The sequence below is a fragment of the Urocampus carinirostris genome, chromosome 5 (assembly GCF_059441175.1).
Source record: "Urocampus carinirostris isolate Australia breed hairy pipefish chromosome 5, RoL_Ucar_1.0, whole genome shotgun sequence".
Lineage (NCBI taxonomy): Eukaryota > Metazoa > Chordata > Actinopteri > Syngnathiformes > Syngnathidae > Urocampus > Urocampus carinirostris.
The window spans coordinates 30,538,258-30,562,827 of record NC_142353.1 but is presented as its reverse complement, the minus strand read 5'-3'; the positions used below and the strand labels follow the sequence as shown (position 1 = coordinate 30,562,827).

The window sequence follows — 24,570 nt, the reverse complement described above, 5'->3', positions numbered from 1 at the left end:
GATTGAGTTTGAGACCATTGCATTACAATCAGGTTTCTCAAACTCGAAAAAGGTTTTAGCTTCAACAACCTGTAAATATGTCATTAAATTCAACTACCCATCACCCATATGCTCCCTTTAGCATTATGTCATTAAGTGTGATCGTACATAATTGGAACCTTTCTTTCTGCAAGTACATCCTCCCATGTGCTGCTCATCTACCCTTGACTTTTTTCTGTCTGGAAGAAACAAGCCAGTAGTCCCTTAAATAGTCCTTTTGGGCTACATATGTGTAATTGTCCCCCAAGGGGGGACGCATTGCCGAGTAATGTATTATCCGTCTTTTGGAGAAAGAAAAGCGGAGTCTAAAAATGAAGCGACGTTGCGGATAACTGGATGAATTGAACTGAATTGCATCACAAGGGAAGCTGGATTCTAAGACCCAAAATGGACCTTGAGTTTTTAATATCTTGTATAATCAATTTAAGATCATCTGCACATCAGTAAGTAGGTCGCACTCCTTGTAGACACGGAGACACAGCGGCTATATTTCATCTTTTTTCTCCAGCTTCCAATTTTAGTCTTCTTCAGAATTCCCTGTGTTAGCCAACAAGCTCCCACTGGTTCCCCCAGTTTCCGCTCAGCCATCTTCCAGCACAGTTCAACCTCCTTTCCATTGCGTCCCACAATTTTCTTTGATCTCATCACTACTTTTTCACAATCATTTGAGTGGATTTTAAATGGTTTTGCAAAGGTTCTCGGTCTGCATCCATTCCTTGACCATATCTTCCTCTCTTGGTCTTTCTCTCTCCTCTTGGAAGACCGTTGAAAAAGCAGCCTCAAACGAAACCAGTCGCCCGTCACGCTGCTCCGTTTACGCACACCATCTCGCTCTCCCTTCTGCGCTATTTTGCACTGCACTGCTTCCCTCTCTTTCTCTCCCCCCTGTCTTTCGCCACCTGCATCCCCCTCACTCTGCACGCTCTTATCTCTTGTTTCTCAGCTCCACTCCACTCGGGGAAATACCGCCCAGTCTCGCTCCACTCTTGCATTTGGAAGTGGAAAGTACCTTTCCTGGTTCTCCAGCCCTACCAAGGGCTCTGTGGATCTTTATTTGGCCTGGAGGAAGGGTGGCAGGTTTTGGGATCTGAGAAGAATGCACTCCATCTCCTGTGGGAAGTAAAGATTTCAAAGTCGCACCGTTGGCCGGAGTCGTGGATTGTTACGTCTGGTGGGTCATGCCCTGGGACTTGCGTGCTTTGCGGTGCTTGGAGCTGGAGGTCTTCTCCTGTTTCTGCCCCACCTTGATCCAGGTGCCGGGGGAAGCTCCCGGGCATCGAGAAGAGTGGGCACCATGAACCAACTGGATGCGCCTCGGCCAATCAACTGGACTATTAGGAAACTGTGCCACGCAGCCTTCCTGCCATCTGTGCGCCTCCTTAAGGTAAAAAAAGCACAAGAGATGGATGTGACTTCTACAAATTCCTGAATTCCTCCTAGGGGCACTAAGTCTTTAGAGGTCTTTAAAATCACTTAAGGATGGATGTTTCAGAAGTGTGGCGGAACTGCTGGTGTAAAAACTGCTGTCGTGTGGGAGGACCAAGATGGAGATGCATGTGGCTTAGCTGAAAGTGAAACAATGAAAGGACATTTTGAGGGGCGTCGAGACGTGTGTACTACAGTGCACAGGAGATATAGTGAGAATGTGGAGTTTGAAGTGGAAGGTTGATGTTCATTGCAAGACACAAATAAGAAGAAATATGCTAACCGATGAGTCGGAAGGTTAAAAGAATGAGGGGGAATTTCGGGAAACTGACTGGATATGTGCAGTGCAAAATCAAAGTTTTTGTGGTTTGAAATTCTTTCAACAGCGCACCTTGACACATAGTAGTATTTTTTATTTTTATTTTTTCGCAATAAGTGTCATCCTAGCACATTTTATCATTACCAACTCGTGTTGCGGCTCTCGATTTCAGTTGCGTAATCGCCTTTATTGCCTGTTTACAGACACGTGCTCAAGATTGAATATTTATGCATTCATTTTGTGAGCCACCCTCTTGTGATTCGAGGGGATCTTGGAGGAAGTCCTTCTTTCTGATGTTGAAGCACACCGCTGCTGTCGCGTGTCAAGAATTTGCATATGTATAACTTGCTTAAAAGGATTTCATCTTAACACTTGATTGAGTGTGCATATGAGCGTGTGTGGGCTTGTGTGTCTGCGTGTGTGTTAGTGAACAAAGTGGCTCAAGTCCTCTTTCTCAAGACTTTTTTCCAAATTCATTCAAACAGACCTCTGAAGAACACAGAATATTTTTGGAAACTGAAGGACGGATACTGAAGATGGTTTTGGCTCGTGGGGGTGTCCTTGATTTATCAAAGAGTTCTGATCTCAAACTGGCAGTGCAACCCAAACTTGTACGAAAATCGGATTTCATATTCAAAACATTCTTTAAAATGGTTTGGATAAAAATGTACACATAAAGTTTTGTAAAAAACAAGAAATCCTAAATGTCTCAAGAGTATAAGTTACTGTTTTAGGGCTTACATACATTATTTAAAAATATTACGGGAACTTATGGTGCAAAAAGCGATGACGGAAGAGAAGTGTAAACATGGATAACTACAATTTAATGCAGAAGAAGACCCCTACAATATATTCAACCTTGGAGCAAAAACAGTGAGGGAACAATGTATATTGTTAGGCACCTTTTAGGGAAAAAACGGAATTGATCTAAAACTAAGCAAAAACACACTATCATGTAAACATGCATTTTAAAAATACCATAGGTTGAGAAATTTGCATTTATTTTACACAACACGAGCCTCCCCTAGAGGGAGCTGACATGATTGTCCTTCATCTTTCAACTATGGATACCCAAAAACCAGAAATGTTCTGAAAGCCTGGACAAAAACAAGCGAAGAAAAATTGTGCCGTTGGGTCTCTTTGAGGATCCGTAGTTTTTTTTCTTTTTCTGTTGCACGACAAAACACAGCAACTTCTAGTGGTTAAATAATGCACACTGTCCATTTAATACTATTACCATGCCAAGTACAATAAGATATTTGTAAAATGCAGCTTTGAGGTTTGATGTCATCATATTGTCAGTTATGAGTACAATTCATGATCTTGAAAATATACCAGCTGGGTAATTGTACACTTTTTGTTTCTCAAAGTAAAATACTTTTTATTTAAATAATTTGCATATAGTCATTCAACAAAAAGAATCTGCTAGGGACATTCCTGGATGGGGCATGAGTGTCTTAAATTCAAAATGTTAGATACATTCGTAAATGGAGGAGTATTTGCATGAGTACTTTCACATGCTAAGCCTTCATTTTATTCTGAAAGTTCACATTGTGTTTAACAAATCTATTTTACATTTTCCAAAGTTTTTGTGGATCAAAATCAATTGTATTTGCGCAACTGTGGATCACCAGTCACCATCTCACAGTTCTGAATCTTTTAATCAGGCTTTTTATGCGTGCTTGAACTCCTTGAAAATGCTTGAATTTGTGTATTCTAGGATTGGAAATGGCTTGAATTTGGGGTGAAGTGCTTGTAAATGCTTGACATTGTTGCCATGTAAAACAGCAAGTCTGCTAGTGATCCCAAAAGCCAAGAAGAGAAACGCAGGTTTGAGAGCGTTCTCCATTCGGTTCCCGATGTTCTGGAATGCTCTGCCCCCTGAGATTCGCAACCTCAGTGGAACTATTTAAATCTAGGCTTAAAACACAGTTCTATTCTATATTTTATGAATGAGTTATGTTTTGACAACATCTGTGTATTGGTTGTTACTGCTACATCTATTGCAACCTGCTCATCATGGAAGGGGGGTTATCTCATGTGCGGTTCCTTCTCAAGATTTCTTCATTTTCTTCATGTTGAGGTTTTTGAGTTTTTCTTTGCCCTCATTTAGGTTTTAGATCAGGGGATGTTGTAGTCTGCAGTTTGCAATAATCTGTGCAGCCCTTTGAGACTCCTTGTGATTAAGGGCGTCACAAATAAACATGACTTGACTTGACTTACAAATCACGCCGACACTACTTTTTGGTGGCTTTGCTTTGCCATTGCATTTCTTTTTCTCTTGTGATTACCTGCAGCTGTCATTAGTTTGTATGGCATTGTCCTATGAAGCATCTTTTCCCCCTACAAGTTGCGCCCAATAAGACAGGCGCATGCCACTCCTAAACAGGGCATTAGGAAATGTGTATTGGAGCAAAGATTACATATCAATTATGTACATTTATTATGGGCCATGCAAAAAATTAATTGAGTGTTTTTTTGTGGTAAATTGAAATGGGATTAACTTCCTGCAACTAAAAATGTAAGTCACAAAATACCGTCATTTTACATAACACCTAAATGGGGAGAGATTTGTCTCTAAGTCATATATTTTGGCGATTTACTCAAGATCTAAAAACAATTTATTTTGATAAATGCACATGCAAAATTGAAAATGGAATATGTAAACGGCAGATACATCTGTGGCTCTTCAAAATACATGATTCACACAGCATTTTCTTCCCCAATGGCACTGGAGAACCTTGGCTTTGAGAGTCCTTAAAAAGTGCTTAAATTTACAAAATGAAAAAGGTGTACCCTATTAATAGTCTTGAAAATATAATAGCTTGTTAAATGAAAAAAAATATTTAATTCATCTTATTTTAGGCAAGGGCGTTCTAAATTCAAAATGTAGTCAGCTGCATTCGTAAATGGAGGATTCTTTGCTCGAGTCTGTGCACATGCTCTGCCTTCACCTTTCTCAGAAAATTGACAGTGTGTTTCAACAAAACTATTTAAATTTTTTAAAAGGTTTTGTGTATCAATTGGAATTGTATTTGTGCCACTTTAGACTACTGGTGAAGCTCAAAGCCTGCGTTACAGTTCCGAGTCTTTTAACATACTTCGATTTCTTCCCACCTTATAAAACCGTGCATGGAAGTTTTATTTGGAGATTTCAAATTGCCACCAGGTCGGAGTGAATGCATGTTGGCGTCTGTGCCTTGCGATTAGCTGGCAACCACTTCAAGTGGCCAAAGTGACCTTCTTCGGTTAAAGTGATTAAGGGAATCCATGGATGGATTTTCTTGTTTTGTTGTGGTGTGTTGTGCTGCTGGAAATTGATCGAATATTCCCATTCCTTATATTCCAATTGAGTGTCCGGTGGCTTTATAATATATCGGGGAAGTATTTAACACAGTTTAATCTTTCGCGAGTGGTTACCGTGAGTGCTTGTGGAAATCAATGTGAAATGAGCTGCATAGCTACATCACAAGATGATGAACGAGAGTTTGCAGCTAGTTTGCGTAAGGCACTGTGGGAAATGCCAAAGCAATCACGAAATTGTACAAGTGTGGCAGAATTTGTAATTTATTGCGAAAAGGAGTCTTACTTGACACGCCTCGCTCTTTTTTTCCGGCGCTTTCCAAGCTGAGCACAGTAGAATGTTTTAGTATTTGCTGGCATTGTTGGAGTTTCTTTAAAACATTCAGGCTTGTAACTAAGGAAGAGTAAAACTTTAAAACTATACAACCACTGTCAGAGGATTATATTTGTTTGGTGCTTGGACATCTCTGCTTAGATATGCGCGCATAGGATAAATCAAAATGATGCTCTGTGGTTCATGTTTTATGTGATGCTAAAACGTCGCACAGACGCCCCCTACTTACGACCATTCGACTTATAAAAAAAAGGTAGATACGAACATTTTCTGGGATGTCGAAAAATATCCGGACATTACTGCAATTTAGATGTTTTATTGTGTGCACCTTTTTCCGAGTAGAGATCATTACTGTCGTGCTTCTGTCGTGTGGTGGCGCTGTGTGAGGTCACCCAGCATCCACCCCAAAGAAGAAATCCGGCTTCCTCTTCCTAGTTCGTGTGTAAACATTCTATACTATGTCCATATTATCTCCAGCGCGCTAAGAACTTTGGCATTTTTATTGTTTAATATCTTGTGCATCCATTCAATATGATTGGCGAGCCATTTCTTTAGAAATGAAAGTGGAATACGAAAGCTTGATGCGGTTGAGAAAATTGTTGGATCGCTTTTTTTCGGCCACTCTCTAACACAGAGAATGTCTTGAAGTTCATCTTCCAAAAGTAAGTTACACTTAACTTTATTCATCTTTATAGAGCATATTATTTTATGATATGTTTATTTTTTAGGACAAAACCATTTAGGTTACTTATACAAGCCTTAAACATACTTATTTAAACCATTAACATACAAAATATAGCACTGAAGCAACTTAGGAACAAATTTAATTTACGAACGATGGTCCGGAACGTTTCTCGTTCGTAAGGAGGGCAGTGTCAGTATCCTGCACAATCAAAAATGAAAATGCCTTTATTTTATCTCTTGTAACTCGTATTTTGACTCAAAATACTCCTTCTTGCAGTATTTTTGTTACAAATTAATTTTGTCTTCATTCAGAGACGTGTATGTATTTTACTTGCTTACAATGACGAATGTTGTTTTTTATGAATATCAAACATCTGCACAGAAGATCGTTTATGATACCAGGGTTGGGCTATTTTGATTAATATTTCACTCTGTTGTTTTAATTTTGACTATTATGAACCTTTTGTTTACTGTTTGCATGTTTGTTGCTATCTGCGAATCATGTTGCTGTTCTTAACCGCACCCTTTAGAGTTGGTCTAATTTTTGTTACCTAAGATATTTTAATCAAAAGAGAGGGCTCGGATGAGGACCTATAGAACAGGTCTGATTTAGGGTTTGGTTCTTCTGTTCTCAAACTCCTCTTATTGCTTTGTTTCCTACTTTGAGTGTAGGGTCGCAGGGGTGCTGGAGCCCATTCCAGCCATCTTCGGGCAGGGGACACCCTGAACCGGTTGCCAGCCAGTCGCAGGGCACACAGGGACAGACAATTTGCTCACTCATTCACACCTAGGGACAATTTGGACCGGCCAATTAACCTGACATGCATGTTTCTGGAATGTGGGAGGAAACCGGAGTGCCCGGAGGAAACCCACGCAAGCACGGAGAGAACATGCTAACTCTGCACAGGAAGGTTGGTAGCTGGATTTGAACCCATGACCTTGACTGTGCCGCAAATGCGCTAACCACTGCGTCACTGTGCTGCCCGTTGATTCAAATATATAAGTATTAATTTTCTTGCACACAAAAAAACAAATAAAATAATACACAATTTTTATGTTTCATTTTCTTCTGCAAACAACATGAAAAGTGACAAGTCAACTCAAGTATTTTTTTTTTTTAGCCTAACTTCACTTATTTTTAATCCAACTGTTTTTACAGATTGATTAAATTAAATATCATTTAAAATTGTTAAAACACGAAAAACTAGTTGTAAAAAGTAAATTTGCGTTTTTTTCGAATATTATTATGACATGACGTCAAGAATACGTTTTTGGGGTTTGGTTCTAGGGAGATCTAACACATGGTATTTCTTGTGTCGGTACATCATGTTTGGGAATCAATACAGTAATAAAACAGTAATGAAGAAAAGACTGAACTGGGCCATTTCTTTAGCTCTTATTCAATCCAGGACAACATAAATATCAAACACTCAAACTCAATTTACACATGCGGGAGAGTGGGATCACGGCCCTACACTGTCATCTGTTTTTCAGCTTTTCCAGCATTTTATTGACAGTTTGCATCCCATTTACCTTTCAACCAGCCTTGCAGATGTTTAATGGGAAGCAGTATTTTTCGTACCTTGACAAGCAGCGTCACAAACAAGACGAAACGAGGAACCTAAAAAAACTGTTGAACACATTGTGGTCAGCTCCTGCCTGCATTTTATACATCTTTTACACATCTCTCAAAAAACAGGAAAAGACCGAACACAGTGATGCCCCTTTTAGAGCTGTTAGAGGTATAATGGTATATCTGAATCAGAGTATCTGATGCATTCTATGATAATTATATACATTTTTTGACAAGTCCCTACTCTCACTTCAGATCAGTATTTAAATGCACAAAAATATATGCATTCCAATGAGACTGAGTTGTGATATCTGAATACTGGAAGGCAAACCCCAAGCCATCAGTGTGAAATGAACATAACGGCCCCTGCCATGCAAATTTCTGTATGGCAAGCACTTTCTGCACATGTCGAGTTATTACCTGCCCTCCGCTGCCCTCTAGTTTATGTGCATGTGAGTGTGAAGGCAGCAAATAGGCTGTCAGATGCGTTCGCTGTCCTCCTTAGCCGCTATAAATGTGCATTTTCATTACGGCCCCTGCTGTTACAGTTAATGTCGCTGCAAATGCAAGCCTTGCCTGATCATTCAAATGCACCAAGTAACTTTGAGCAACAAAGTGCAGCCAAAAGTACCACAGCCTTTTTAGTTTTTACCATATTTTACTTGGACTGGTTTGATGACACGTGTCATGCATTAGAAAACTTTAAAAATCTCATCTGTATTTGTGGCTTTGCAAAATATAGGATTCACACCGGATTTACCGTAAATTCCGGACTATAAGACGCTACTTTTTTCCCAAATGTTCAGCCCTGCGGCTTATTCAGTGAAGCGGCCAATTTATGGAACCGGGGCTGGAGTATAAAAGGTAAGATTAAGACCAGTAGAATATGTGCGCCAACAAAGACTGCAACCTCTAAGTTTAAGCATACATTGTCCGTAAAGTTGAGGTACGTTCCGATAATAAGGAAGACGCCCTTGAAGGCGGTAGTTATAAGGAGGAAGTTGAGGACGATCTATCGTGAATTTTTTGGTTTGAACAAATTTATTGACACTAAAAACAGAAAACAATCATGACAATCTCAACAGCAATTAAGCACATTCACAATATTTACAATTACGGGATGCTTTTTTATTAGCAGGTACGCTTGATACATTGCGAGCGTGATCCTAACTAGCGTGTTGGTACCTTTCAAAGGCACGGTTTGGGATGAAAGTTATATTATTATTATTAAAGCTTTGAAAACTTTCTCGGTGTACCTTCTTTCTTCGTAAATATGTGTTACCATGTATAATATGTATTTGCAACTGTATATTTTTGTAATGTATTTATTTTAGAGATTTATTCTGTTATGTGTTCTACGGACGAATCAAAAAGAAGGGGCGGAGCACACGAGGGCTGATGGGAATTGGGGTAAAGCTGAGTTACCGCTAGATCTGTCTGTTGTCGCAGCGGACAATAGTGGATATATATTTTTCCCACCCTTAACTTTGGAAATACACATTTTGTTTCCTTGGATTACTTTCAATGGGACCCGGACTTTACAAGTCTGCATCATACGTTAATTAGGTTCTAGGATTGTGTACTACAGCCTGGTCTGGGTTAAACTTGAGATGTGTGTCACGAGTTTTAATGTGGGCGCACGTGGCCTATGCATGGGTGCGGCTTGTATAAGTACAAAGGTGGCAAATCACCTTAAAAGTGGTGGGTCGGCTTATAATCAGATGCGCCCTATAGTCTGGAATTTACCGTATGTGTTTGAAAGTCCTTCAAAAGTGCTTGAATTGGGCTGAGAGAGAGGTGTGCAAACCCTGTACGTAATACACGTATTGTCAATCTATTCTCACTAGGTCACTAGTTCTTATACTGTATGGGCAACAAGATAATCTGCTGACATATTAAGATTTTTTTAATTCTTTTAAAAGTTCTTATTTATGCTAGGGTTGCCTTGTGGTAGTGTATTGTGCTTGTGTGAAGGCTAGCCAGAGAGACGGGCTGATATATTGATTGTTTATATACCCAGAGGTAAATCCTTTTTGTTTACAGACTTCATTCACCCTACACAATAAAGGTGGGGCTCTTATATTATTGTCAGCAAACAATGAATTATTCATTTGGTCTCTCTCTGTATTCTGTCTGAAACTCCAATGCACACCTTCTCTTAAAAAATGAAAACATATCTGTGCTTAAATTGAATCATTTTCGATCTAGTGTTGTAATTTGAATGACATTACATATAAGCTCCTGTCAATGTGGTGGATTTAGACCAGGGTTGGGCAACTATTATAGTCGGGGGCCACATTGGGTTCAATAAATTGGCCAAAAGGCTTGGAAAACTCTCTAATGTTTTCTCATTTATGAGTTAATATACATGGAGACATCTAAATGTTATATTTATTTATGTATTTGTTTTAAATAAAGTTAGTTTCATCAAATTGGTTTTGAAACGCTCATAATTGAACCAAGACACATGAATAGGTCCCTGTTTTAAGGACTATATTTTGTATTTACTTTTGCAGTATTAATGTAGTTATATTGGTTTTTACTATTTTTGTAGTATTTATGCAGTCGGATTTTTGTAGCTTTTCTTTAGTATTCCTGCAGTATTACTGTAATTTTTTTTAATCAATTTATGTATTATTTATTAGCATTTACTGTATGTAATAATTCTGTAGAAGTATTTTTGTAGTTTCTTTTAGTAGTTTTATAGTATATTTTTTAGTATATCTGTAGTATTTTGTAGTATTTATGCAGTAGGATTACTGTAATTTATTAAGTACTTTATTATTTATTTATTCGTATTTACTGCATGTAGTATTTCTGTAGTAGTATTTTTGTCGTTTGTTTTCGTAAATTTATAGTATATTTTTTAGTATATCTGTAATATTTTTGTAGTATTACAGTAGTTTTTCTTTTGTAGTATTTATTTCAAAATATTTCTGCAGGAATATTTTTGTATTATATTATTACTGTAGTGATATTTTTGTATTGTTTCTGCAGTAGTCTTTTTGTTATATTTCGGTAGTATTTTGTAGTATTTCCGTAGTAGAATTTTTGTAGTATGTGTGGAGCATTTTGTAGTATTAGTTAGTTTGTTTTGTATTATTTTTGTCGTAATATTTCTGAAGTATTCTTTTTTTTACTATTTCTATCATAATATTATTGTAGAAGTATTTTTATTATAGTATTACTGTCGGTGTACTCTAGAGTATTTCTGTACAATTATTTTTGAATCATTTCCATTGTAGTATCTCTGTAGTATTTCCATAGAAACATATTTTGTGTTATTTCTTTAGTATTTTTGTAATATTACTGTAGTTGTGCATTTATAGTATTTCTGTTGTCATATTTCTGGAGTAGTATGTCTGTAGCATTTCCATAGTATCTTTTAATTTTCAGAATTAAAATAACCAGGTCCCTCTTTTTAACAAATAAGTCTTATAGTTTTGTAATAATTTTGAATTATTTTAGTTGTGATTCTGTAGTAGAATGATTGTTGTATACATGCAAAACAACAATGTGGACAAAGTTGGGACCAATTAACATTTGTACTACTGGTACTTTATTTTCTATTATATATATTGTCATTATATTTTAAGCACTTTTGTGTAGCAGGCCGGATTAAAAAGCCTGCATGTAGCTTGCGGGCCGTAGTTTGCCCACCCCTGATTGAGAATTTAGCTGTACTCAGAAATATCCTTCTGTACTTTGAGTTGCACAATAGAGTGTTTAGAGTGATGACGTATCTAGAAAGTAATTAAATGCACCGCACCAAGTTCCTATCGACCGGCACGAGAGCAACCGTTGTCTTAAGGTGGGCTTGGAAGAAGTTAAAATTCCAACTCACTCAGTGTGAGTAGATGGAGTGTGACGGAAAGTCAAAGATAATGATTAAAGTGGTCGCACGATACAAACTGCCAGGACTTGACCGATCATATTGTAGTGTGTCGTTGCAATTTCGTGTCAGTGTTGTTCATGTCCGGCCATTTTTGAACATTTGTTTAGAATGAGAACCAAAATCTTTCATCACTTGTTGTTATATTCTGCCTATATTTGTTCAGGATGGCATTTGAGTCATTTCTAACTTGATTTAGTTGTAAATGCATAACTTCATTTATTCAAAATGATTGTACAACTTTCTTTTTATTTCAGGTTTGCTTTATTTTGTAGCCAGAAGTAGCCCTGAGGGGTATCATATCAGACTTGCTAGAACTGATGTAGACAAAGGGTGGTGTGCAGTGGCTGTCCTCTTATTTAAAGTCAGTGCTCTCATTCACTCCTGGTCAGTCCGTCAACGAACCTCTGCACTTGCAAGGCAAGCATTGTCCGGTATCCTGCTTCTGTATCAAGTATACAGTATCGATCCCGTCTGTCCCGTCCTATCCGGTATCATGCTCGTGTATCCAGTGTCCGGTATCGATCCTGTCTGTCCCGTCCTATCCTGTATCTTGCTCGTGCATCCTGTAGCCGGTATCGATCCCTGCGGTCCCGTCCTGTCCAGTATGTTGCTCGTGCATCATGTATCCGGTAATGATCCCATCTGTCCCGTCCTGTCCAGTATCCTGCTTGTGTATCCTGTATCTGGTATCGATCTCGTCTGTCCTGTCCGGTATCCTGCTCGTCTGCCCCTGTGTTTCAGCGCTTGACTGCCTTGCTCCCATAAAATAAAGCTTGGTGTGAAAACGTTACCTGTTTGGGTCCACCGTCTGTTCGGGCTCTGACAGCCAGGGCTCCATATTGAGTAAAAAAATAGTCACGAGTTTAGCGGTTGTAGGTCATCACTTTCATGAGTAATGGATCTGCTTTTGGTAAGATACAGCCTAGGCAAGAGTGGGTTTAGCGAGTTGTTTGCGTAGCCGTAGCAGCAGGCCGGACCTGCAGCCTTAGTATGATGCCGCCTCGGTCGCTTCCCAGACCCGATAACAATCCAAGGAGCACCCACGGGTGATCGCAACTCTTTGCATTCTTTTGCCTTTCTAAAGAGCTCGATTTAATTGCTGAATTTCTTTTCAATATAACATGCCGCTACAAGCTAGCTGCCACCATGTTTTGGGTAGACACATTGACTTGTGCGCCTGTCCCGCTGTTTGACTGACGCATGCACCAGTCGCACACTCAGACAGTCATACCCACCCAACACTCAAAGACCTCCGTAACCTGCCCCCCGATATAGTATTTGCTCTCCGCTGTCTGCTGCAGAACACAATGCATGATCTGTTAGTGATGTCTAGTGCTTCCCACCAGGCCTTTGGATTTTTAAATCAGCGGTTCCACTTAATTTGTCTGAGAGTTGAATGTTTTTACATTTAAACTGCTTTAGTTTTGACTAACAGGTAGTGTCATTGTTAGGATCTGTCAATAAAAGAAGATATTGTAATTAGTTAGCTACATAATAGTACTTAAAATTAGGTGCATCAAAACTTCCTTGAGATTTTCTATCCTGGAGAGTGGATAGGTAAATCCTTTCTTTCTTTGTTTTGTAACATAATTTCATGAGAGCAGAATCTGGCGTTTTGAACCAGTGGGATGTTGGTTTGAATGGAATCTTTAAAAATAAGTAGTTTATCTTGGGTAGAGCTTTCATTTTAACGGTTGCTATATGTCCCAGAAGTGATATCAGGAAATCAGTGTAACGTTGAAGATGTTTACAAACACTATCCAGCAATGTGCGGACATTTTAAATCTGTTAATTCACTAAGATTAGCTGGAATTTTAACACCTGAATATTTTAAGTTACCCGTGGGATATGCGTAATGTGGGTCTCTGATTGCAGGGTCTCATGAGGTTTTTGTGAGCGGGAGTATTGTTGATTTTGTCTAGTTAATAGAGTAATCTGATAAATATGAGAATTTTATTATGAGTGTGAATACGTCTAAGTTGAGTTTGCTTTGAGTCACCCCAGTGTGGATACCTTGTATCTTAATGTCTTGGCGTATAGCTGATGCTAGTGTCTCAATGAAAATTGAAAACGGTAGCGGAGGGAGTGGGAAGCCTTATCTGGTGCCTCTTTGTAAGGTGACATTTTTCGAAGTGATTACATTAGTGGTAACAGTAGCTTTGGGAGCCTCGAATAGCCCTGATATCCAATTGGTTAATGATTTAAAACAGCAAACAGAAAGGACCAAGACTTTTTCTATCTAGTGAAACACCGACTGCTTTTTTATCTTGTTGCTGAGTAGGGCTCATCAGGTTTCAAGGTCTATTAAGATTGTTACTTGAACGTCTGCCTTTTATAAACCCTGTTTGGTCGCTATGAATAATGGTTGTCATTATTTTCTCTAATCTAAATGCAAGAGCCTTGGTTATCATTTACATGTCGGTATTAATTAGGGAGATAGGGCAGTAGCTTGATAGAAGAGTACGGTCTTTATCTGGTTTTAATAAGTTTAATGGCTGCTGGTTTCATATGAGGTCATATATGTCATGTACGCTTTCTGTAACAACTCTAAAGAACAATGGAGTGAGCATTGAGCAAAAGTGCTTGAAAAAGATAGCTGAAAATACATCTGGACTTGGGGATCTACCATTAGGTATACAGACGTTGCCCTACTTACAAACCAGATCGTCCCAGACGATCGTTCGTAAGTTGAATTTGTTCGTAAGTTGCTTCAGTGCTATATTTCGTATGTTCAAGTTTATAAAAGTATGTTCAAGGCTTGTATAAGTAACCTGTATTGTTTTGTACTAAAAAATAAAGATTTCATAAAACGATATGCTATATAAAACTAAATAAAGTTGAGTTTAACCTACTTTTGGAAGATGCGCTTCAAGAGGCCCTCCTCCTTGGTAAAAAGTGGCCAAAAAAAGCCTTCTGACCATTTTCTCAACTGCATCAAGCTTTCTTATTCCACTTTCATTTCAAAAGAAACAGCTCTCCTCTTTTTTCCACTTTACACCAACCATATTGAATGGATGCACCAGATATTAAACAATAAGAATGTCAAACTTCTCAGCGCACTGGGGATACAGTATAGAATGTTTACACACAAATTAGGAAGAGGAAGCGAATTTCTTCTTCGGGGCAGATACTGGGTGACCTCTCACAGTGCCACCACACTTCGGTAGCGGTGGAAAGAAGTACTACGGTAATGTCCTGTACTCGGAAAATGGTGCACACAATACAAAATCTAACTTGCAGAAATGTCCAGAATTTTTTTTTTAAAAACCCCAAAATGTTTTTGTGAGGTATGGATTTAATTCGTTTTTGGAGTAGCTTCTTAACCTAAAAACGTCATAAATAGAACGCTTTTTGAATGTAAATCCGTTCCCTGCATAGTACAGTTTAATATTTTTCACTGAACCAAAAAAAGCATCACAACATGAAACAAATACAAGTTAAAGATTTTTAGCACACAATACACATAAAATGAGAGGCACTTTATGTAAAACAAAACAACCATAAAAAAACAAAGAATAAAGGAAATAATAAAAATATTCATTTCCCGATTTGCATCGCGTTTATTGAAAAACTGATCCTATGACGTCTGCTTTGTCCGGATTTCGACAATATGTCGGAAATGCACAAGGCAGACTGACGTAGCCCAACTTTCAACACTATTTCTGGGTCATTTTTTTCCCCACAAATTTGGAAACTTCAATGGAATTTTGCTAATTTGGGCTGATTGAATGATGGCTGTGTTTCCTTTTTTTTTACAGATAGGCGTCGCTTTTGGCTTGGCTCACGGCCCCCAAAAGAAAAAATAGATGGAAAAAAAGAAATAAAAGCAGTAAAAAGGAAGAAAAAGGTAAAAGCAACAAAAATAAGTAAAAATCTAAAACAAAAGAGAGAAAAGGAAGTAACAATTACAAGAATAAGGAAACTGGAGAACAAAAGAAGAAAAAAGGCAAAAAAGGAAGCGAAAAGCCAGAAAAAAAAACAAAAAGCCAAGAAAGAGAAACAAAACAAGAAGACAAAGAAACAAGGTTAAAAATAAAGAAGAAGAAGAGAAGCAGAAGAAAACGTTTTTGGAGGGGCCTCTTTGGTTGCTCCCAAGTTACATTCAAATGGTTTGCAAACTATTTGGATGCAGCAGTCAATCTTTTTGCCAACATTGTACTTCCACTAAAAAGTGTGATTAAATACAGTTCCGTATTGTGCAACCAGCTAAATAAATCCATTAAATATTAGTTATTTGGTTGCCACCCTTGGGATTCATGTTGCTCATCATTGTTCCGAGCTCAAAGACTTGGTGTGATTTCTCAGAACCCTGGAAGCTTCGAGGGAAGATAGCTCACAAGGGTTTTATTATTGTATTCATCTTTTAATGTGTCTGTGATGAAAACGCTAAATTACACATGTAGACATTTTCTTATTTCAGTTATTGAACAGTTGTTCTCTGATATTGCCTCATGCTTTCAATTCTTGGGTATGCTTTTTTCCTCTATGTGCAAGATTGCATCATTTCTGTTGTCTTGTCTCAGCTCCTGTAACTTGTTGATCTTTGAGGCCCTTTTGTCTTCTTCCTCATTTTCATTTTATTTATTTTTTGTATTGTATATGACAGACGTTCAAGTTTAGATCAGATATTTCATGTCTCATCCGTCCGGCGGCACCTTGCTCTTTCAGGTTTATGCAGCGTTGACAGCTGATCCGTTTTAGATGTGAGTTTTTGTGAAGATTTTTGAGGATGAAGCAGGGACAAATGAAACTTGACAGATGAAGGGATATTTCTTCGGCACTCTAAAGCTCTATTTTTTATTCCTTCAAGTACCCCCTGGTGTCTTGATATAGCCCTGAATCAGGGTTGCGTAGGGTTACTTTAACTGGATTACTTTCAATTACTTTTGGATTACTCCAATACCAAATATGCTAATATGAATACAATTAGGACTCACAACACGTGGTAAGCTTTCTCTCCTGGCTTTGATCTCCGGCAAAACTAACATAAAATGCGACAGAAACAAAATGAAAATAAATCTAAACAGCTTGCCAACATCATTTTTGCCGTTCCATGTATTCCGTTACTCCCCAAGCCTGCACAAAATGTAGTCATTGTATTCATATTTTGTTTCTTTTGTCTTTTATTAGCATATTTGGTATTGGAGTAATCCAAAAGTAATTGAAAGTAATCCAGTTAAAGTATCCCTACCCAACCCTGCCCTGAATGTCATGATGCATCTTTTTATAATTTGGAATGTTTCGACTATCAATATCACGGTTCATATGGGTGCTTGAAATCCTTGAAAATGCTTGAACTTTAATGTTGTTTTTTCAAGGAATTAAAGGGGCTTGAATTTATAGTGAAGTACTTGGAAATGTTTGAAATTGTTGCCATGTTTCTGACAAAGACTGCTGAAAATGTCACAGACACTGCTCTCCGGTGGCTTCGCCTTGCCTTTGCATTCTTCTTCCCTCATAATTAACAGCTTAAAGTGACACTGACACAGCTCTCTGGTAGCTCTACTTTACCATTGTGTTTCTTTGTCTCTTATGATTAACTACAGTTGGCATTAGTTTGTTGGCATTGTCCTATGGAGCATCATCGCCCAAAAAGGTGAATTCTAAACCTACACACGGCACGATGAAGTGTGTATTAGTGCGAGGATTACGTACCAAGGTTGTGTTTCCCCAGTGGTAAATTGTAATGGGAAGAACTTCTTTTAACAGAAAATGTAAGCTACATATTATGGTCATTATTACCCAACACCTACATGAGGAGGGATCTGTCTCAAGAAAAAAAAAAATTGTGATTTACTCAAGGTCTGAAATTCAGTTCTTGATGAATGCACACACAATATTAAAAATCACATATGTAAATTACAGATGTATTAATTCTACTGAGAAATTGGAAAATTAGCCTTGAAAGTCCTAGAACAAGTGCTTGAATTTGGCCATGACAAATATGTACCTTGCAAGATGTCAAATTGATAATTGGGTAGTATTTTCTATAAGAATGATAAAAAATACCATGTGAAACAATATTAATAACAACATTGCTATGCTAAAAAGTTCATTACGATTGATGAACACAAATCTTGAGGAAGGTGCTTTGTTTTTATGTGTTTTTTAATGTTCAAGTTCAGAAATCTTTGAAAATGCTTAAATCTTAATGTTGTGTTTTTAAGGTTTGAAAAATGTTTGAGTAAAGTGAAAGCTTGGGATTGTTTCCATGTTTCCTAGCAGTCTGACTCGATTGACCAAACATAAATCGAGTCTGCCTAACGATGACGCAGATGTGCCTGCTCTGGTGGCTTCGCTTTGCTATTGCGTTTTTTCTTCATGACATTAACGGCATCTTGCATTAGTTTTTATCGTGATCGATGCGAAGCATCATCGACCCTCCTACGTCACACTATAAAGGGCAGGTGAAGAGAAGGGTATAGAAAAAATAGTGCTTAAAAGTCTTTGAATCCGACCATGAAAAAGGTTTATGAACCCTGACCCTAAAAAGGTTTTAAACCTCTAGTTTGTGGTTAAAACCCTATTGTCAAAGCATAGCCTGAAACCCCAGTAGCACTCTTTGGAGCTGAAACGCTAGTTTCAATCCCTGGGTGGAAACCCTCGAAATGCTTTAAAATCCTTGTTTGGGACTGTCAGCCTAGTTGGAAACCCTAGAAAAGACCGAACCCCATGTAGCTGGAAACCCTAGAAGCACTTTAATACCACCCAAGTTTGAGGGTGAAATCCTGGCTGGAAATCATAGAAACGCCAAAAAACTAGCCAAATACCCTAGAAAGCCTTTAAAACCCTAGTTTGTGACCAGAACCCTAGTTCTTAACTATAGCCAGAAACACGAGTAACACTTTAAAACCTTACTTTGAGGCACTTGCTCGAGACCCTACAAGATTCGTGCGGGTGCTTGAAATCCTTGAAAATCCTTGAATTTTATTTCTGTGTTTTTAAGGTTTGAAAAGTTCTTGGATTTTGGGTGAGGTGCTGGTGAACGCTTGAAATTATTCCCATTGTTCCCGGCAGACTGACTCAATAGAGCAAACATTAAATGAAGAAAAATAATTCAAGTCTGCTTGAAAATGATGCAGACACACCTGCTCTGGTAGCTTCGCTTCACCATTGCATTTCTTTTTCCTTCTTCAATAACGGCAGGTGGCATGAATTTGTATGGCATTGTTATGCCGTAAAGGACATTTTCTTATACGTGTTTGAATTTAGTATATGAACACCAAATGTTAAAATAGCACTGGCATCATTCTCTCCCATTTTAGCACCTTCATTCCTTCTTCATCACCTTTTTCTGTTCTCCGTGTTTTCTAAGTCCCACGTTTGTTCCGTTTTTGTCATCATTGTTTCTTCTTCCCACACAATCATAAAGCATATAGAACACTGTATTATGCAAAATACATGAGGGGAGGCGTACAGCTGATAAAAAATGAATATATCTTTTTTTGAAATGCTAAAAATAAAAGTGTTACATAAAAAGATCCTCCACCGCATATTATATCATCACTTTTAACCGCGACACTTACGGAGTGCCTTGTCTATTACAAGTCGAAAACACATTGTAGTAAAATGAAGACGTTGCTTACGTAACTCCTTATGGTTCCATACCAGGCATTGCCTATTTTAGGGTATTTTTCAGAATAAATGAACTTGAAACAACAAACAGCAAAAACTTGAGAACAATACCAGTGTTTCCCATAGAATTTTGTGAGACCCTGGTGGGTGGAGAGTTTAGCGGGGTCCAGAGGCATGCTCCCCCAGGAGACAATTTTGTACATTTTATTTCATTTATTACGAGGAAACAAGATATATAAAAGTAAAACAGAGTGCACTCCGGACCAATGGATCAGTGAAGGTAAACACCCGTCCTTCTCCTCACACTTAAAGTGCATTTGAGGTCAGCATTGCCGCTCGCTCTTCCCGTCTCACTTCTTGACACTTCCAAAGTGTGGAGAGCAGATTCGACTTGAGTGTCACATCAAAGCAGAGGAAAAGACTGTCTTGTCACGTGCACGCCTTTCGGCTTTGCCTCATTCACAGGCTTTGCCGGTGGGTGGCATTCAGGAGAGTTCTCCGCGTTGCTGGCCGGTTTGCGTCTCGCTTAAAACGAGCCCATTTTGAATCATTTTACTAAAATCGTTATGCCGTTAATGAGCCGTTGCAAAAACACAATTGACAATTATCGGATCTTTCATTAATTCAAGGTCTTCCCTGTTTAAGATTTGTCTTCCTATTAGTAAAACTATTTTCTGTCATATGAGGCGCACCGGATTACAAGGCACAACCCCAAAAAACGTCGTATCAGATATTTTTCATGTATAAACAGGCTTTGTACATGTGCTTGATATTGAAAATACTTCAATTTTAATGTGTTTTCAAGGATTGAAAAATGCTTGAATTTTAGGGGAAGTGCTTGTATATCATTGCAATGTTTCTCAACAACAGGGTTCACGCAGGTGCTTGAAATCCTTGGAAATGCTTGAATTTTGATGTTATGTTTTCAAGGTTTGAAAAGTGCTTACATTTGGGTGGGCTACTTGTAAATTCTTATAATTGTTGCCATGCTTCTTGGTATTCTAACTCGATAGACCACGCATGAAACGAAGATGTGTATTAGTTCAAGGATTATGTCTCACATATGGACTTTTTTTATGGACCATGCAATAAAATTAGGAAGCGCTTTCTAGTGGTAAATTGTATAATAAAGAACATCTTGCAACTGCAAATTTAAGCTTCATATTACCAACAAATTACCCTATCCGGGTATATATGTACACACATTTTGTTCAGATCTACAAATGTATTTTACATTTTCTCGTGATCTTAAAATCATGTTTTGATAAATGCACAGGCAGAACTAACTACAGTTGAGCCATTTTAATCCGTAAACATACACTTTGTGTGTAACACTCCAGTAATTTGTCCCAGAAATGGATTAGCAGGCTCTAAGTGATGTACAGTGAGAGTTTGATATTACTATTTTGCCCAAGTTTCTCTAGAGTTCACACGTTCCCTTGATCCCAAGATTCAGTAACTGCTAGCCCAACTTCTGCTAATATTTAGATTTTATCCATCCCAACCAGCTTCAGGCAGTGGGCAGGGGACACCCTGAACTGGTTGCCAATCAGTCGCAGGGCACACAGTGACCGACAACTCGCTCGCTTGGACTTGTCAATTACCTAAGATGCATGTTTTTGGAACGTGGGAGGAAACCAGAGAGCCCGGAGGAAACCCACACAAGCATGGGGAGAACATGCAAACTCCACACAGGAGGTTCGATCTCATGACTTCAGAACTGTGCTGCGCATGCGCTAGCCACTGCGTCGCCGTGCTGCCCTGTTTAGATTTTTACTCTCCAAATACATTTTTGTGTAAAATTTAGTCCTTTCATACCTAAAGGCCGGCGGTATAAAAGTTCACCGGGTTATACAGCGCCTTATACTCCAGAAAATACTGTAACGACTTCCGCTTCTTCGTCCTCTAACCGGCTTTAGCAAACAACTGTCACGCATGTTTTGTTGTTTATCTTCATAAATGCATTTGTCCCGATTTTATGCAACAGACAGTACGGGATGAATCTGCTCACCGCTCAGCTCCTGAATCTTTTATGAGAATGAAACCTGACGTTTCCGAATAAATGCATAATTTTGCACGAGAAAAAACGAAAAAAACCCTCCAGCTGTGGATAATTCCAGGCATTCACACACATCAACCTTATTCAACCCACAGTATGCGGAAGCATTTTGCCCGTGACTCCCACAGAGGATAGATGAAACCCAAACATAGACCTGACACCTTTTCAACTGCTACAGAGAACTATTTACTGGCGATTGAGGGCTAATAAATAATACATGAAGGAAATTCGTGTGAAATGATGTTGGAGCACTTCAACGTTTACCGTATGGGCAGTGTTAGTGGGCACAGTTCATTTATTTATATGGCTTTTTTTTTTACTTATCGTCCTAAACTTTTACGTTTAAGGGCTGAAAAAAAATTAACAAGTAATTCATCTGTATATTTTTCTCTTTAATAATTAAAAATCAAATCCAAAATATTCTTGGTACAACCTTTTTAATTAAATTCAGGGTTTGTACGTGTGCTTGAAATCGTGACAATGCTTCAATTTTAATGTTGTGTTTTTGAAAAGTGCTTGAATTTTGTCTGAAGTGCTGCTTAAAGCTTGAATTTATTGTCATGTCTCTCAATAAGTCATCCGCACTATTATGGTAACTTCTCTAGTCTCTAAGCAGTATGTGAGGGTTTTCATTTTTTTTGCGCGTTCAATAAAACGTCAATCTTTTTCGTGACAAATTCTTAAGCTTTCGAGTCCTGGCCGTTTTGATTTTGTTGCCACGCCATTCCTGACCCTCCATCACCGGCGTTTAGGGTTGGGGAGTGACTGAATACAGGCGGCATTAGCTCAGGAGGTAGAGCGCTTGTCTTAGGATCAATAGGTCGCAGGTTCGATTCCCGGCTCCTCCAATAAGCAGGTAGTTTCCATGCATGGCTGACGCTGCTATCGGTTAGTTAGTGTGTGTATAAGGGTAAGGGAAAGTGTGAAGCACATTGTAAAGCACTCTGGGGGGGCTTCATTGACTTGAAAAGCGCTATATAAATGCGGACCATTTACATTTATATGTAAAGGTGTTACATAATTGGCATTAAAAAAATCACATGTAAAATTGTTATACGGCGTACACAATTTGAAATGCAGCCCTTTGAGACTCTTCGTTATTAAGGGCTATACAAATAAACATGACTTGACTTTTTGCCTTCTATCATGATAGCCTTTAATCTTTAAATTCTCTCTTTCAAGTCTTTTTTACATGTTGTACCCTGTCCAATCTGATTGCAAACAATGTTTAACAACATTCATATCAATGGCAATAAATACAATTCACTTCTATTGAATTCAACTGGACCAATTGCCAAAACGCAAAAGAATAATAATCCATTCTGTTTCCCGTGTGCCAGGTTTATGTTAAAGATTTTCTTTGCTTTATATTTATTCATATTTACTTCGCCCATGACTCCTTTTGACATTGTTTACAGCTGATCGATGTATACTCAATCATGCCCTCGTCAATGAATTTCAGTAAAATGGCTTTTGCTTATCTGTGGGGACCGTTAGGGAAATGAAAAGGCCTGCTGAGGAGGTTGCAGGACCTACTGATTGAAATGACCTCCCCTCATGATGCTCGATTTAAAGGAGATCTTTGGGAAGAGTCGGAGCCACGCTGCAAATTGGATAACTCTGATCAATCAAGTTGCAGTTGACGTAAGCCTAAACTCTGACTGCTTTGCTTAAAGTGCTGAACGGCCCAATACTTAGCACCACGGACAGCGGCGGTGCAGAACGCCATGTTAAGATACAGACGCTGCCCTACTTACAAACAAGACGATTCCCGACGATCGTTCGTTATTTAAATTTGTTCTTAAGTTGCTATATTTTGTATGTTTAAGTTTTATCTGTATTGTAACGTTTAATACAATAATATTCTCTATAATGTTACAAAGCAGCCTGAATGCTAAAGTGTTGACATTCTGTGGTTTGTGAAGCCTTTTAAGACTCCTTGTGATTAAGGGCTATACAAATAAACATGACTTGACTTGACTATAAAAATAAACTCATTTCATTTCATTTCAAATTCATAATCAGTTTAACTTACTTTTGAAAGAGTTCGGCGACTTACTCCGCCGTCGTAGAAAGTGGCCAGAAAAAAGCGATCCAACCATTTTCTCAACCGCATCAAGCTTTCTTATTCCACTTTCATTTCAAAAGAAAAGGCTCGCCTCTTCTTTACACTTTACACCAACAATATCGAATGGATGCACGAGATATTAAACAATAAGAATGTCAAAGTTCGTAACGTGCTAGAGATAAAGTGCAGTGTGTTTACACACGAACTAGGAAGCATAAGCCGGATTTCTTCTTCGGGGTGGATGCTGGGTAACCTCTCACAGCGCCACGCCGCAGAAAGAAGCACTACAATTCTGTCCTGTACTCGGAAAAAGGTGCACACAATACAAAATCTAACTTACAGCAATGTTTGGATATCTTTCGACATCCCAAAACAATTGTTCCTTATTACCGTTTTGAGGAAGTCGAATGGTCGTAAGCAGGGGAACTTTGCAATAGCATTTCTTGTCTCATCACGATTAACTGCCACAGGCATTAGATTGTACACCCTTGTCACATAAAGCATCATTGCTTTTTACGGGTCGCACCCAAGAGGACAGGTGCTTTATAGACCTAAACGTAGCACTATGGAAATTGCATTACCACATTTATTCATTTTTAAATATAGAAACTTATCATAGGCATGCAAAAAATTAAGGTAGCGTTTCACAGTGGTAGATTGTTATGGTAAAAACTACTTGCAACTGAAAGTTTAAACTACATATTATGGTCATTTTTACCGAACACCTATATGAGGAGAGATTTGTCTCAAAAACAAATATATTTATATTTACTAAAAAATCATTTGTCTTGATAAATGCACATGCAAGATTGAAAATCACATATGTAAATTACACATATATATATATATATATATATATATATATATATATATATATATATATATGGACAGATACATGGTCAGCTACATGGAAATATACAAAGCTAGGTACTTTGATAAATACATAGACATACACATAGATAGAAAGATAAATAGATCCTATTTCACAGATTCACTTCAGATGCTGGCATTCACCGTACATTCTGCACACTTCAACCAGTTTATTACTTTCCATTTGTCAGAGTAAAGGCGTGGAGTTTTAATCGAATAGCCATTATGCTTTTTCTTTTTTTTAAGAATTTCAAATTGAAGATATTGCTGGCCTCGGGCCAAAACCTTAATCAAAAAAAAGATTTGATTTGATGGTTTCTTCCATGTGAATCAGCACCATCTGGTTGTGTGTGTGAGATTCATAGTCAAGAGGTTACAGGTGGACCTGGTTATTTTTCTGTGACTGTTGCTTTTTTTCAATTACTT

General features: G+C 38.2%; 1 protein-coding gene across 3 annotated transcripts in view; it reads left to right on the top strand.

Moving 5' to 3' along the window:
* The first annotated feature begins 866 nt into the window (after positions 1-866).
* Positions 867-24,570, top strand: part of trpm3 (transient receptor potential cation channel, subfamily M, member 3) — a 231,293-nt gene continuing 207,589 nt past the window's right edge. For all 3 annotated transcript variants that reach the window (XM_088336427.1, XM_088336426.1, XM_088336428.1), the window contains exon 1: positions 867-1,423. In XM_088336427.1, the coding sequence (XP_088192553.1) occupies positions 1,334-1,423 (90 nt within the window). In that variant the 5' untranslated portion in view covers positions 867-1,333. The remainder of the gene's footprint in view (positions 1,424-24,570) is intronic.